This window comes from Suillus discolor (genome assembly GCF_016758755.1).
Source record: "Suillus discolor strain FC423 chromosome Unknown F5147scaffold_54, whole genome shotgun sequence".
In the NCBI taxonomy this organism is placed as follows: Eukaryota; Fungi; Basidiomycota; class Agaricomycetes; order Boletales; family Suillaceae; genus Suillus; species Suillus discolor.
In genome coordinates, this window is record NW_024541301.1 from 88,124 (window position 1) to 103,118 (window position 14,995).

General features: G+C 47.7%; 5 protein-coding genes across 5 annotated transcripts; 1 reads left to right on the forward strand and 4 right to left on the reverse strand.

Annotated features, from left to right (window-relative positions):
* Window positions 1–155: 155 nt before the first annotated feature.
* Window positions 156–1,895, forward strand: F5147DRAFT_747135 (uncharacterized protein; the record flags this gene model as incomplete). The annotated part of the gene is made up of 6 exons (XM_041439912.1): window positions 156–477; window positions 524–726; window positions 775–964; window positions 1,019–1,093; window positions 1,146–1,725; window positions 1,847–1,895. 6 exons carry the CDS (start codon window positions 156–158, stop codon window positions 1,893–1,895), a joined length of 1,419 nt encoding a protein of 472 aa, XP_041289513.1.
* A 2,554-nt stretch (window positions 1,896–4,449) lies between these two features.
* On the reverse strand, window positions 4,450–6,549 carry F5147DRAFT_747136 (cytochrome P450; the record flags this gene model as incomplete). The annotated part of the gene is made up of 11 exons (XM_041439913.1): window positions 4,450–4,634; window positions 4,682–4,818; window positions 4,865–4,889; window positions 4,944–5,000; window positions 5,051–5,122; window positions 5,360–5,489; window positions 5,543–5,658; window positions 5,721–5,872; window positions 5,921–6,109; window positions 6,159–6,288; window positions 6,339–6,549. 11 exons carry the CDS (start codon window positions 6,547–6,549, stop codon window positions 4,450–4,452), a joined length of 1,404 nt encoding a protein of 467 aa, XP_041289514.1.
* Window positions 6,550–7,296: 747 nt separating this feature from the next.
* On the reverse strand, window positions 7,297–9,601 carry F5147DRAFT_616958 (major facilitator superfamily domain-containing protein). The gene is made up of 8 exons (XM_041432554.1): window positions 9,395–9,601; window positions 9,059–9,344; window positions 8,928–8,993; window positions 8,699–8,859; window positions 8,515–8,649; window positions 8,305–8,461; window positions 7,757–8,255; window positions 7,297–7,702 (listed from the first exon to the last, which is right to left on the reverse strand). The coding sequence occupies exons 2-8, from the start codon at window positions 9,230–9,232 to the stop codon at window positions 7,449–7,451; spliced, it is 1,446 nt and encodes a 481-aa protein (XP_041289515.1). The 5' UTR covers window positions 9,233–9,344; window positions 9,395–9,601; the 3' UTR covers window positions 7,297–7,448.
* A 613-nt stretch (window positions 9,602–10,214) lies between these two features.
* F5147DRAFT_582169 (glutathione S-transferase) lies at window positions 10,215–11,248 on the reverse strand (the record flags this gene model as incomplete). The annotated part of the gene is made up of 7 exons (XM_041431638.1): window positions 10,215–10,274; window positions 10,334–10,391; window positions 10,469–10,589; window positions 10,645–10,695; window positions 10,745–10,775; window positions 10,831–11,068; window positions 11,121–11,248. 7 exons carry the CDS (start codon window positions 11,246–11,248, stop codon window positions 10,215–10,217), a joined length of 687 nt encoding a protein of 228 aa, XP_041289516.1.
* A 972-nt stretch (window positions 11,249–12,220) lies between these two features.
* Window positions 12,221–14,295, reverse strand: F5147DRAFT_582151 (uncharacterized protein; the record flags this gene model as incomplete). Its single annotated transcript, XM_041431637.1, has 3 exons — window positions 12,221–13,489; window positions 13,559–14,021; window positions 14,069–14,295. 3 exons carry the CDS (start codon window positions 14,293–14,295, stop codon window positions 12,221–12,223), a joined length of 1,959 nt encoding a protein of 652 aa, XP_041289517.1.
* Between the last annotated feature and the right edge of the window lie 700 nt (window positions 14,296–14,995).

Sequence of the window (14,995 nt, forward strand, 5' to 3'; positions counted from 1 at the left end):
TCTAGGGTGCTTTGATCTTCAACCGTTAATGTAGATCTGCGTTAGTTTGTTGATTGACTTTCATGTCGTTATTTCTTGTCGTTGTTTCGTTTCTCAGGCTCTCTGAAGTATATAAAGTGGCTTACAATGAATTGTTTTGTTTTCAGTGTGAAGTCATGCCTAATAACACAACAACGAGTCGCTGTTCGCAAGGTTTATCTCGGTGTCGTCCGAAGGTCATCCTCAGCAAGGAAGCTAGAGCTCTTCTCACCTCCCAGCGTCGCCAAAAATCTAAGGGTTTCAAGACAGCACTCAATGATGCTTGGCTCCATATCGACGAAACGGTGAAGACAATCGCCTCGTCTCACCACAAGAGTATCCGACGTGTCGCAAACGACTTGTATATGGGCCGTGGAGGGCTGCGCTTCAAGCGTTCGAAGTCAAATGCCTGGAATGCATTTTGCTGGAAGAAAAATCAGGAGGCGAAGGATGAAAATGGTATGATGCATTTCTTGCTTTGTTCGAGTACTGACAGCATAATTAGCTCAAACTAGCTCCGGAAAAGGTGTACTGCAAGATCTTCTACATAACTACTCCGACGAATATTGCGAGCTCTCTCAGGATGAAAAAGACCGTCTTGTCGAAGAATACGAGGAGAATAAGCTTCTCAAGTCCACAGGTATTAGAATCTCAACGAAGTCCAAGATTAACGATGTCACCCAAACACTGAAGGCTATCGAGAACGAGGTGCTTTTTTGTGCTATTGAGTCTATGCAGCAGCTGATGTAAACTTAGTTGAATAGTCTTAAGTGTCGCACCGGCGCTGAAACAATTCTTTACACGGTGCGGGGCTCTACTGACATCCCACTACGTGGTATAATATTTGCCACCGAAGGTGTCAATGATTTCATGGCATCGGTAATGAATATTGATGACCAGCACCTCGTCAGCAAGATGGAAGGTTTTGCTATCCAAGGCATGCGAGGTGAGTTCATCGGTATTGCTATTTCATTGTACCATACTTGAATTATTTGGGCAGGTGCCGCCCACAATTACAAGGACTGCTGTTCGGAGAAGCGGGCATTAATAAGACAACAAATCAATCGCGCACTTCGTACATTTAAAAAAAATTCAAATCCGTCAGATCATGCTAATATTTGCTTTAGAGGAAATCACTAAGGTACCCAAGGCAACGATGCAGTGGGCAAACTACTGGCGCAACATTGTCCAACGTTATCACGTCATCTGTGAAGGTTGGCCCGCCCACATCCCATTCAAAAATCTTAGCGAAGCGTCTACTTCCCTTCCCGAGCTGCAGATGCTCCATGACATGTGGAAGAACAAGCTGATTTCATGGAGACTCCTCGACGAGGACGAATACCAGCAGCTCCTTCGAGAGCACAATGAGAAGGTCAATACTGGAGAGATTGTTGAGTCCTCCCGTTGGCCTCGCTCAGACAAGGGGAAAAAACGCGTCCAACCAACGGAGGAACCCTCCATTCCTCGTCGCAAGAAGATATACAAAAGCCTAGACACTATTGAGAGTAGTGATGAAGAGGTCAATGCACCACACACAGGCACTTCGGTGCCTTCACCCTCAGCGCCTTCGCCCTCTTCTGTCCAACCCTCTGTGTCTACTTCAGCACCTTCGCCTTCACCTCCTTCTGTCCAGCCCTCTATGTCTACTTCGGCACCTTCGCCTTCGCCTCCTTCTGCCCAGCCCTCTATGTCTACTTCGGCACCTTTGTCTTTGTCTCCCTCTGCATCTACTTCGGCTCCTTCAACATCAACTGCTTCTGCCAGTACCTGATATCATGACACATACAGATAATCTTGATCCCTCGCTTACAAACTTTGATTTCGATAGAGCTTTAGCAGCTATCTATGGCCAAATGCCCATGCCTGATTTTTTCTAACTTGTCTGAGACCGTCTTTTGAAGACTCCAAGTATGCCTTCCATTTGCTACAAACTCCTTTTCACTTCACTGCAGTTGATCATCAATCCAAGTAGTTCACCAGTATGATATTGCAAACACTTCGAATACATATATTGCTACAAACTCCTTCTCACTTCGCTGCTGTTCCCATTCAATCCAAGTTGTTCACCAGTATGATATTGCAAGACCATCTTGCCTTAGAGTACAATTTTGCGAGAAGGCCGATGGCCTGAACATGTGAGACGGCGATGAGGGAGGAGGGAAGGCTGTGGAAACAGTTCCATATAGCAGGGCGGAAGGTTTAGCGATGAGGCGAGCCCTGCCGGATAAAATTATGAAATTAACAAAAGGGGGATGTTCCTAAAGCGAGGTAGAAGGTGTGTCAATGTACCTAACACCGAACAGTGCCATAACTCTCAGTGTACATGTCGTCTGCGAAACGGAGGAGGAGGCGAGACTGTTGAACGACAGTCAGTACGTAGTTAGTATTAATAGATATGGTAGCAACGTACCTAACACATAACAATACTATATAACTCTCAGTGTACGTGTCATCTGCGAAACGGAGGAGGAGGCGAGACTGTTGAACGACAGTCAGTATGTAGTTAGTATTAATAGATGTGGTAGCAACGTACCTAACACCGAACAGTGTCATAACTCTCAGTGCACGTGTTGTCTGTGAAACGGAGGAGGAGGCGAGACTGTTGAACGTCAGTCAGTATGTAGTTAGTATTAGTAGACATGGCAGCAACGTACCTAACACTGAACAATGCTATATAACTCTCAGTGTGCGTGTCGTCTGGTGTGTCGTCTGCAAAATGGAGGAGGAGGAGAGACTGTTGAACAACAGTTAGTAGGTACTGGTATTGGTAGGAATGGAAGCAACGTACCTGACACCAAACAGTGCTATATAACTCTCGGTGTGCATGTTGTCTGCAAAACGGAGGAGGAGAGACTGTTGAACAACAGTTAGTAGTTAGTAGGTACTTGGTATTGGTAGGAACGGAAGCAACGTACCTAACACCAAACAGTGCTATATAACTCTCGGTGTGCATGTCGTCTGTGAAACGGAGGAGGAGGAGAGACTGTTGAACGACAGTCAGTAGGTACTTGCTGTTGGTAGGAGCGGCAGCAACGTACCTAACACCAAACAGTGCTATAACTCTCAGTGTGCGTGTCGTCTGCGAAACAGAGGAGGAGGCAAGACTGTTGAATGACATCAGGTCAGTAGTTAGTAGGTACTTGGTAGACGCGGCAGCAACGTACCTTGCCAACACCAGAGTCACTGACGAGGGGCGACAAACAAAGGGAGATGAGCACCAGAACCGTTGATTTTGTCAAGGGTGATGTCCAGAACCAAGCCTACGTGTTGCTGACAGCCTCGACATCACAGACAACGATGAGGGAGGGGAAGGAAAGTCGTGGGAACAGTTCGTATAGCGGAGCGGATGGTTTAGCGACAAAACGGGAACAGCCGGATTAGCATCAGGGCGGAATGTACACGGAACAGAACCTACCTAGTTTCCCCGAGGCTTGTATGTAGATATATCTAAGGACGCGCAGGATTTGGGGCAAGGTTTATGGCTGGTGTCGAGGTTTTAGCGCAAACGACTATTCTAGTAATTGACAGCACACGTATTTGTCCTGTATTAGTAAAGCTACTTATTGGGAAGGCCAGGTGCTCACCGGGTGCTGTTGTGACCTGTTACGATTTGACTGACGTTATTTAATAAAGGTTGCAAACTTTGTCGGAGAAAGGCGTCATGTGTTATTTTCACTGCCCTCCTTACATGGTCTTTGTGGGAGATGGTCGGAAAGGGAAGGAGGACGCTGTGGGCGCGAGTGTCAAGATAAGTATCGAGGACAATACAAAGAAAATACTCAGCTTGTACTTTGTGAGGAAGTTCACCGGGCACGTCAGTCAAATGATAACAAGACAGAGACCCGATCTATTTCGGAATCGTAACAGGCCGTCACCAGTCTCGCCGAACCGTTCACTGATAGGTTATGGGTTTTGCAGTGCCCTGTTAGCCCTCTGACAAGCTCAACTCCGAGTCCCACGGTCACGGTGCTGCCAGCGCTCTCTGATACCGCTGCTCCGAATTCTGCTCCCAACCCCTCTGCGCGCTTTCGCTGGCAAGATGCTGACGTCACAGGACGTAGGATGATACGGTTGTTGCTGGCAGTCATTCGACTAGGAATCGGGGCATGTCATGGACACGCATATGAACTATGTAATACAGATCATGCAGTGCGCTATAGTATTCTGGCACACTGAAACGTCACATGGCCCTTAACATAACACCTAGACACGCCGGATAACTGAAGATCATATGATACATTTCTGTTCATCACGACTGCTGACTGTGATACATTAGAAGCACATACTTGATCGATTTGCCCCAATCAGACCACGGAAGAGCCAAACTGTCATCACCCCTTCTTTCAAAACTCGGCAGTTCTCCAACCGTTTACAAGGTCTGAATAAATGTGGGACCGTGCTGAAATTCTGCAAGGGAAGATAGCAGGATAGCTAAAATGACAAAAGTGTTAGTGACAAGACGAAAGACGAGGAAGTCGAGTACCGAACCAGTCCCGTGATGAACGTGGGAGTAAAACTGATCACTTTGCCCTGGTCATCTTTGGCAGAAGAAATATCCAATGCGGCCAACATAGTCACAATGGCAGACCACGCGGAGGCATCAGCGGTATATCGCCCTGATTAAAGTCTACATGTCAACAAATATTTTCTAGGATTAAGGAACCTGGACATACACGCCGACCAAAGCCGAAAAGGTATTGTGCGGGGTCATCATCTGTCAACGCGCCATTAACATCGATGAACCTCTCTGGTATAAAACGAGATGCGTCTGGGTACCGCTTTTCATTCCGTGTAATGCCCCTACAATCGAGTCAGTATCACGAAAGCTGGGAGGAACATATCGGACCATGTGTTGTGCGTGATGATTGCGCCTGATGCATGATATTATAAATGATTCTTGTGTCGATGGGCCAAAAACAGCGGACCTTTTGGAATGAAATAGCCTTCATATACGTCATCACTCGAAGTAGCGTGTGATACGCCTATGAGATTATCTTCAGCATAGGCCAGATCACTTGGCGGGAAAGAATACCAAGAGGTGAAACGGGCTGCCATCGGAAAGTCTCTCGCACAACTGCATCAATGTAGGGTAGTGATGCTTGTCCTCGAACGTCGGCAGCCGTTCTCTTCCAACCACTGAGTCGATTTCCGCTTGCGCGCGTTTCTGAACGTCTGGATATAATACCATGGCCAAAACAAAAACCATCAAAACTGCCGAAGTCTGTAACGAGAATAAAGAGCGAACAACACGATGAAGTTACCCATTTACCGTCTCATATGAAGCTGTGTGATATAGGCATATGTCGAGAGCACAGCGTTGCTTCTGAGGAAGCTTACTTACCCGAAATAGCACTAGTGGCTGCTTTCTTCAAGGCATTCTCGAATGCAGGTTTGGATGCCTCCTCTTGCGTCTCCATCCGTCGCAAATTTTCTGCAACCATTGAAGATTGAGCGAGGAACGAGCTGTCGGTCTTGGTAAGGGTCGAATCAATGCCTGGAACCAAGATAAGAATAGATAACCCACCATGTGCTGCTGCACATATTGAAATGGCAAGTCGGCCATTTCATTCACGCGCTCGGTCGAAGCTCGAGCACTACGCTTGATCGAGGATCCCCAGCACCAGTCAGGTAACCTTAGTACTACATTCCAAAAAAAATGCATGTCACGTTAGCGCTTTCTCATCTAGGAGAGTTGAGCTCACAGAAGGGGAAGGTCTTAAGTATCAACGCTCTCTCTGGGGTTAACACGGCCGTGCCCGGATTCAGTGCCTTTACCACAATCTGCACCAGAGGATCATCACGAGCGCTGATATCGTAGCCATATACAGCTGACATCACAACAGATAACGAGAATCTGTCAACAGGTGAATAATCATTCAATTTGTAAAGATCATTTACTGACGTTGCGAAGTGGTCATGATAACGTTGAGGCTCATCGACTAGGTTGACGACTATCTCACGAGCCCGCCTGATCTGCATTGGACGAAATTTTACTGCAGACTCAGGGCGGAAAGTTTGGTGGAAGAGTCGTCGGCAGAGACGCCATTCATCCCCATAACCTATGAATGCAAAGTTGACCGACAAGCCATATCTGCAAGAACCTCGGACTAGTTAAGTAGAAGAATACTGAAAGAACGCACGGCTCGAGTGTGGCTAGGTATGGTCGATCGGAGTAAATCCGAGAACGCTTGTCCAATAAGGCTTCTGCAATATGCTCGGAATTGACCACGACCAGTTCCTGGCCAAGAATTCGCACGAAGACCAAGTCCCCTGATATAATGATTTGCAGTACATATTTCTTATACTATCTGTCCACGTACCATACGCAGCACCCCATTTCGTATAAGTCAACCAAGGCTCTTGAGCGTCAACAGATAAGACGTTCCCTAACAGTGGGAGCGGCACTGGTCCAGGAGGAAGAGAAGGGTTATTATGTTGCTTCTTGATGAACCGTTTAAGTGCCGTGATGGCGGCAAGGGAAAGAGAAATACCAGCGAGGATAGCAAGGTGACCATCACCTGCAGAAGCCATGATTCCAGCAGCGCGTTAGCAAACCGTATATAATACAACCGTCCTTATGATCACGAGGAAGTAGTCGATTATGAAAGTCGGTGATAGACGGTACCCTATCACTCTATATATACATTGCTTTTCGCTCAAACCATGTCGACTTATGCAGGTGCAGTAGCAGATGATCTGGCCAGATGGGGTGAGGAAGGATATGATCAAAGGAGAAGACATACACAAAATGTGAGAAGGGTGTCAGATTGGGCAAGCGAGAAGCACCAGAGCGTCGTATTTGAACCATCGAGTGAATAGATCACCACCCACGCAGACATCTCCAGGGTTGTCTCCGATCTTTACATCCCACATTCCGGAGGGGGTCGTATTATGCGCCGTCCGCCAGGCAGATGCATAACACCTTGTCCCTGATTGACTCTGGTTCCTTACTACTGGTCAGGGAACACATGGTCAACATTCGACGACTGCAGCAGATCTTGACTATGTATGCGAGCGAAGCCCACAAAAATAGTCGAATGAGAGTATTTGTCTGGCAAGGATTGCTGGTGAGTCTGCATCTTTTGAGAAAGTCACAAGAACTGGTCAAAAAATGTCTATACTCCCTCATGTCCTCCGAGTCGATCGACATCAACGCATGACTTCAAGTTGTTCGACAGTCACGTCACGTCAAACACCGTGACGTGAAGCTTGCGCAATGCACCAGTCTCACGCTGAACAGCTCGCCTTAGTGAACTTCAATAATATCACTCAATCAAATGCTTGAAACAAGATCCAAAGATCAAATTGTAACATGCTCGGACATCTGCCTACCTTGATATCTAACAACTCATCAACAAATACCTGCAGAGCGATGAACACGAATCCTACAACACTGCAATCCGACATCGACTCCTTTCGTGAATCACCTGTCACTCATCCCTATCTTGTATTTCATCCGGCAACCGAGATGCCAGCCATCTCAATCCAGCGGACAACATGATCAAGACGACAAAAACTGCATTTCCTCCTAGAAGGTTGTGTTCCTTCGATACAGCAAAGAGCGAAGTCGCCAAGGCGGGACCAATGGCACGAGCTACTGCCGCAGAGGTTTGGCTGAGGCCATTGATAGCGCCAAGGACATTGTTTGTGGGAGCAGAGGCTGTGATAAACATGAAAACAACTCCTGCAACGAAGTGAGCTGCTTGTAATGATGAGACGGTTTCATTGCAACACGCACCATATCCCATATCCCATGTGACTTCTATACATATGAGGAAAAGCAAGGCAAACGTGATTGTATAATCGACTTCACCCCTTGCACGTAAAATCCACGACATTATCGGAAACATAGCCACGAGTGGTGGGTAGCACCACACTGAAGCAGAGAACAGACGCTTTGGACCAATCCAATCGGTGATTCTGGCAAAGAAGAATGCCTGAAATACACCATCCGTGATCCCAATCAACGCCATCCACCAGCCAATAGTAGCAGGATCAAATCCAAGACCGCCAAGGTAAGTAGGTGTCGACAAGAACAGCGGCAAAAGAACCCTAAAAGAAACGTCAAGGAAGGAGAGCATGGCGTAGTTTGCAATCGGAACGACAACGGAACGCGTAAGGAGAGATCGCAAGGGCATGTTTGCCATCGAAGTTTTAGCAAGTAATTCTCTGTCGGGGCTATTCGAAACGCTGACCCTAGTTGAAGTGAACTTCGGCCGACGCTTTGTCGATAATGTCTACTGATTGTGAGTGATGTGTGCGATATGGTAGGGATCCAGAACTTACTTCTTCCAAGAAGATTGACATCATGACAAGGGCCAGGACGAGCAGACAGGCTGCCACCCCACAAGGCAAAAAGTATGGGTAATTTCTCCAGAACGAACCGGAGAACAATGCCGGCCAATGGTCCTGCGGTCGCGCGAGTGTTCCTCCCATTAAAGGACTGACATGTCAATGTCATTATTTACCATCTCCGTCGTCAACGACCTTACTCACCCAACAAAGCCTCCGATGCACCAGACAATCGGGATCAGGGCAAATCCCTGGGCCATATTTGTGGAGTCCGTCAATTCTCCCATCATAGTCTTCATTACTACAACGTTGCCATTCAGAAAACCGCACATGCAACGGCTGGAAAACCCATGTTAGAGATGCATATTTCCTTCGGGTGAAGACATACCTAACAACAAGGCTCCAGAAGTTTGTCGAAAGGCCGAAACATAGCATTGAAATGCATGTTCCTAATAGTCCGATGACTAATACCGGCTTGCGCCCAATGCGGTCAGACAACCGAGCCCACTTCAACACCGTCAGTGCCTGTCCAACGAAAAACAGAGAGTCCTGCCAATCACATCCGATGAGTGAACCATTCTCGCAAGCAATTCGCAAGACGTAATCCTGGCACTTACAATGATTCCAGCATAATATCCTACAGCCGCATCATCGCCCCCAGTGATTCCAAGTTCTCTGATCAGCTAAGAGAGCAAAACAGTATCAAAGGTGTGCATCGAAGAGAAGCATCGTGATTGCGAAACCATACCTGATTGATATACGGGAATATAGATGTCGAAGCGATGGGTTCCGCAAGTTGCAGCGTTATGAGTATGCCTATCTGAAGCTTTGGAAGGGGCGTTCTAGGTTTTTTCGAGCCCTTAGCAGGTACCAGAGGCGTTGTCTCATTTATCATAATTTCATGAGAATTGGAGGTATCCATTCTGGTGGGTTGATGAAGGGTTAGTAGGGAAGATATCCAGCGAACTCCCTTGATTTGATTATAGGAACCTCGTCTGTATTTATAGCCTGCCCATCGTCGATATACTAGTCAGCTATCAGATATACGTATGTAAACGTAGAGTCAATTTGTCAAGTAACATACCTGAGGGTGGAGAAAACCGGTGCGAGTCATCCGACTTACGAATGTAACGCTGTTAGAGGGGCTAACAGAGCAAGCGATACAGCTTCAAGTTGGCTCTCGATAAGCATGGAAAGCACCTCCAGAACTCGTGTCTGGCAAAAGCATGAGTGATAGAAACAGAAAATATGCAAACGATTGAAAAGCGATTCCATACGTTGCACTTGAGACTACCCAGGGCTAGCGAAGATATTGAAATTCGCAAGCTAAGCGACGGGTGATTTCCATTCTGGAATGTTTATGCTGACTATTTTTACAAGAGTCGTCACGAGGATTGGATGCAATCGTTTCAGGGATGTTTACTAGTCCGATTGTGCAAATGAAGAGAAATGACATCTGTCCCGCGGGTATTTTGCTTTCTGTCAAGTTGATTACGCTGTGGAGTTCGATCAGTCAATTGACTTCCAAAAACCGCCTATGCTTACACTGTTTAGCGTGGCGTACATCCCGTAGTGTGAGATCCAAGAAAGACGGTCCGATGACCTCCCTGACATGCAGGTGTGGTGGTATTACGTCGCCGTTAACTGAAGTTGTCCAAGCACTCAAGCTTTTCACAGCGCGACCTCTTGTACGTTTCTTCACTCGCTCTTGTTACCATACTGCCGAGACAGTACTGGGCGCTTCAAATAAAACGAGGAGAAAGCCGAATCTGGATGCTCGTCTTCACCCGCTGACACGTCAAAACCAATAAGTACCATCTTGCAATAACTGCAAAAATACAAATGCGAGAAGAAATCATTTACTAAACGCTTATGCTAGATTCCAACTCAGTGCTACGAGTCCATTACGGAATAGCAAGGCCATCTTGAACAGCTTTACGCGCATTGATATGACCAAGCCACATCTAAACCGATCAAACTTTAGAAACAATGCACACGAAAGAAAACACGTTCGAGCGCCCACCTTGAGACTCGGCCACTCATCGAGAGATTCGATACCCGCAAATTGATGAACATTAATCCTGAATACAATAGAATCAGAGTGAGAACATCAGAAAAGATGTCTTCGCAAGGGAAACCGAACAAAGATGGGACCAACCATGGGAAAACGTTGATATCTGCAGCGCTATATACGCCCCGGCCGGGCCCAGCGAGATAATCACGGTCTGTGAGGCGGATCTCCATCACGCCATAGAGGCGTTTCGTTTCCAGGATATAGCCTGGTGTCGTCATCATCAAGCGCACATAAAACATTGATCAACAGAAACGACTCACGCTTCTTTGCATAGGGAATGTCCTCGGGTGCAAACCTATTGAAATGATTTGCTGCGCTGCGTCAAGTCGAAACTTCAATACCAAGTTCGAATTCACAGACCTTGGCCTTGCATGGGACCAACGCCTCCATGCTACAACGACCCTGTCATCAGTACTAAATCCCACAGACGCCAGAGGAATACTCACCGCCCACAACATCCACTGAAGCATCTCACTGTACTCATTCGGCTGCGACACAGGGTCAAATCCAAGCTTCCTCTCCGGATCATAATGCTGTTCGAGATACAGCAAAATAGCAGCTGTCTCAAACACCACGAAATCTTCCCGCGCGCGGTCGACGAGCACTGGGATTCGCCCGTTTGGGTTCAACTTGATGAACCAGGGCTCTTTTTGGTCGTTGCGTGAGATGTTTATTTTCTGGACGCTGTCAGAGTCAAAATTCGGGATATCGTCCCAGGAGGAGAGGGGCCACTCACTCGTAATCGACCTTTTCTCCATACACTGCTCTAAGCTCTTCGAGAAAAACACTGACTTTGCGTCCGTTTGGAGTTCCAGCGGTGTATAGAACAAAAGGCTTGGGCTTGGACGTGTGTACAGTAGACATATTACGAGGAGTGGGTGATAGTGATCTTGCTACGGAGCTGAGACGGTTAAAGGCGACTTGCATTGCTTTCTAGGGGTCTGGACTGTGGCTGACGCCATGTTCGATCGAGTACGGATGACCTGATCCGTATGACCGACGGGTGTTGTTGCTGACATATGTCTGCCGAAATTTATGGTTCAACCGCATCAGTCAGCAACTGGAAACAATTTGCCCTCTACATAATTCGCGGACTTCTTGACTTCTCTATCAAGAATTGGACCCGGTCTTAAGCTTCTTCAGGCGTATCTTGCCGATCCGAGTGATCTAAGAGAGTTTGCCCAGAAGAATGAGAACAACGTCAATAGAGCCGAGCACCGCTCGACATTGTTCGGAACAAAAACTTCAATCTTGGAACGGGAGAAGAACCAGTGGGAACCAGAAATTTTTTTTAAACGTGTAAACCTGAATTTCTACCGCGAAAAAAAAGAACTATAGCTATAAGTACACATATATAACGGGATACCTGATGAAAAGTGAGGACGAAAAAGAGAATGGAAAAAGAGAAAGATAAGAAGAGGGAGAGGGAGAGGAGCATGTATACGATATAATACTAGAAATACGATATCCATCATGATGACTCACTCGCATCAGCCCATCAACAAACGGAGTATGAAAAGGGCTAGACAAAATATGCGAAAAGAGAACAGAACTCGAAAGCGGCTGTACTGTAACTAGATGAGAACGCGTGCATGCGATAAACCAGGAGATGAGATAAACAGTGACATAACATGGTCCAAGATCATCGCACAATTGAAATGCGGTCATGCAGAACGTCCGAGCGGATAGGGCAGAGCAGAGAGCAAAGAATGTGTCTTGATAGCATCGAGGAAAGCGCTGGGACGCATGGCACGTCGAGCAAAACAGTGATTGGCATCGTAACATCGAGAAAAGCCCCACTGACATGGCATGGAATCAACAGAACGCGAATAAAAATCAGCGCTCCTCCACATTTTTATGGCTCTCGCCCCTCGCCGTCTCCCCGCTCCCGCTCCCACCGCCACCATTGAACACCCCCGAGCCCGAGTAATACATCCTACCCGGTGGCCGCGCCCCATCTGTTTGTGGTTGGCGAAGCGTATTTGGACGCTCAGGCCCAGGTACAGCCTGAGATCGTAGCGGCGGTGTGCCTTTTGGATTAGCCGCAGGCGCGACAGGCCCACCGCGACCGGATGAAGGAGCAAATGGCGAATAAGGTGTTTGGGATTGGGGTTGCGATTGCGACTGGCCCTGGTCGAGACGCGGGGCGTCTAATCGTGCGACGGAGGACGACATCCTGCGGTCACGGTCTGTATCAGGAGAACGAGACGCGGCGCGGTCCCGGTCTTTATCGGTGCCCCAGCTAAGTGGCGACACTCGTCTGCGTTGCTCAGTGCTAGTGGTTGGGAATCTGTACGACGAGGATGGTTCCGAACCCGAACTCGTTGTTCCATTTTGTTGGAACTTTGACTGCGGATACCCAACACCGCCGCCGCTGGTACTTTGATTCCGCACCGAATCCGCACGCACTGCACGAAGTGCCTCCTCCAACAAATCCAAGCGCTGACGCATACCCTGCATCTCCTCCTGCATCGACCGCGTCCGTTTCTCCACCAACTCCTCGACCACCGCATCTACCTTCTGCAGAGACTGGAGGAGCGCGTTTGATTTTTGAAGCTGCTCAGACAGCCAGTTTTTCATCTGCTTCGAATCGTTGAGCGCGTCGTAAAAAACTTCGAAAGGCGCCAGAAATGCAGATTTATCTCCTGAGTAACCGGGATGTTGAAGGGCGCGAGGTGTGGGCGGGACTAATGAGCTGGCGATCGGTATAGCAGGGGGAGATCTTGTAGTCGCCGTCTTGGGTGCGCTCACTGAGGGACCTATCGTGTGCTGCAAGCCAAATCGGGTAGGTGTTGGAGGAACGTTGGTGGCTACCCTTCGCGTGGTCTGGTTTCCGCTTAGAGCGGTTGGAAGTCGTGGTAAAGCCATGGGGAACCGACCGAATTCTGGGACTGGAGGGGCGCTTTGTATGACAGGTGCGAGCGGGTCAGAAGAGTTAATCCCACGAGGGCTGATGACAATATCAGCGGGTTTTCTTTTGCGACCACCGGACTGGGCTGCACGACGACGTGCGAAACTAATAGGGGGAGGTGGTAGGGAGTTTGAAGGAGGGCTTTTCAGAGGTACCTCGGGTTGATTTTGGTTTGCGGTGAGAGAGAGCGATTGCTGACTTGGGACAATCATAGGAGGAGGGGTGAGTGGCTGTGATTGAACAGTCGCACGACTGCCAGATACAAGAGCATTTCCACCTGAACGGGTGGCTGTATTGGGACTACGCCTACCCAACCTTGGGAGACTTAGCTTTGATGCTGCCAAGGAACCGTCCGGGGGGGAAGAAGAAGAAGAAGTACCATTATTAATAGCAGCTGAGAGCATGGGACACGGAGCGGGGGGAGCAGCGAAACTTGGTCTGCGCTGTTCGATGAGCTGCTGTTGTTTTATGGTAGACCTCAAGTGAACGTCTTCTACTGTTGGTATTGATATGACCACGGGAGTTATTGGGGTTGAATGTGAAATTTCAGAGGAGGTAGGGGTGGTTGAGGGAGGGAGTGTGGTACCACTCACAGTCACCCGTCGTTTCTTCGGTGACGGTGGAATGACAGTAGGAGAAGTGATTTGAGGAGGGGAAGGAGAATCGATGATACTATCATCAGGGTCATCTTCCTCCTTGATTCTAAGGACTCTGGGAGACTGACGGCTAAGATTTTGATTGAGAATGGGATTGAAAATTGGAAAAGGACATACCCAGAGTCATCTGTACTATCACGACGGATTGCTACGTCTTCTCTTGAACGTTTCCTGGAGTTTCTTAATTGTTCTACGCTAGGTTGCCTTGATGGAGAAATTGTATGATGAGTTCTTGGTTGAATTGGTGGTAACGCGTTATTAGAATTTGGGATTGAACTAAGAGAAGAGGTGCTAAATGCCTGGGCAAAGGAGGGTAGAGACTGTGGAGCGTGATTGACGGACATGGTCGTGGTAATCGTTGTCGGTGTCGTTGTGGTCGTCGTTGTTGTCGTTGTGGTTGAAACGGAACCGAATGATGAATTCAATTGGAATTGAAGAGATGAACCAAAAATGAATTGCAGGTTGGTGTTAGTTTCCACAAGAAGATTCGACTTATTCGCGTAATTGAGACCGTTCCAATGGCGAGATCATGATAGAGGCTTTTTAATTAAGTCGAATGGTAGCACAGCTAAAGATGATCATAGTAGTAATCATCATCTATCACCTGTGCAACACTATGCACAACACTGCAACTCGGCTTTCGGTCAACTTGATAGTAAATCTTTATCCGATGTCTCGGCCATCCGATGTTAAGGCCTCGAGGCTTATGGAGACCTATAATCACACAGTCATTCGAATTCAAAGTGCCGTGAACTGTGCAAAAACCACTCGGGGCGTTCCTTCGCAACCGATAGCCAGGGCGTAGCTGATAGTAGTAAGTACCCTGCTAGCTGCCCCATTGCACGTGTACTACTACTACTAGGTTGGTTACTAGCCTAGTACGGGTTATAAGTAGGACTGAATTCTTATATTATACCGTAACACTCGTGGGTACCCTTTGCTTCGACACAATAACCTCCAGCCTTCTAAAACCAGCGGTACTTACAGAACACCGTAAGCGAATTCATTTGACCCGAAAACCAATCTCACTTTTTAACTCCTTAT

Bases quoted from the DNA above. Each gene is read 5' to 3' on its own strand.
- F5147DRAFT_616958 (XM_041432554.1), bottom strand. From the start codon at position 9,232: ATGGATACCTCCAATTCTCATGAAATTATGATAAATGAGACAACGCCT. The intron at 8,860-8,927 runs GTAAGTGCCAGG...TGTGATTGGCAG, and splicing joins GATATTATGCTGGAATCATT to GACTCTCTGTTTTTCGTTGG. The intron at 8,256-8,304 runs GTAAGTTCTGGA...CACAATCAGTAG, and splicing joins TGTCAATCTTCTTGGAAGAA to ACATTATCGACAAAGCGTCG.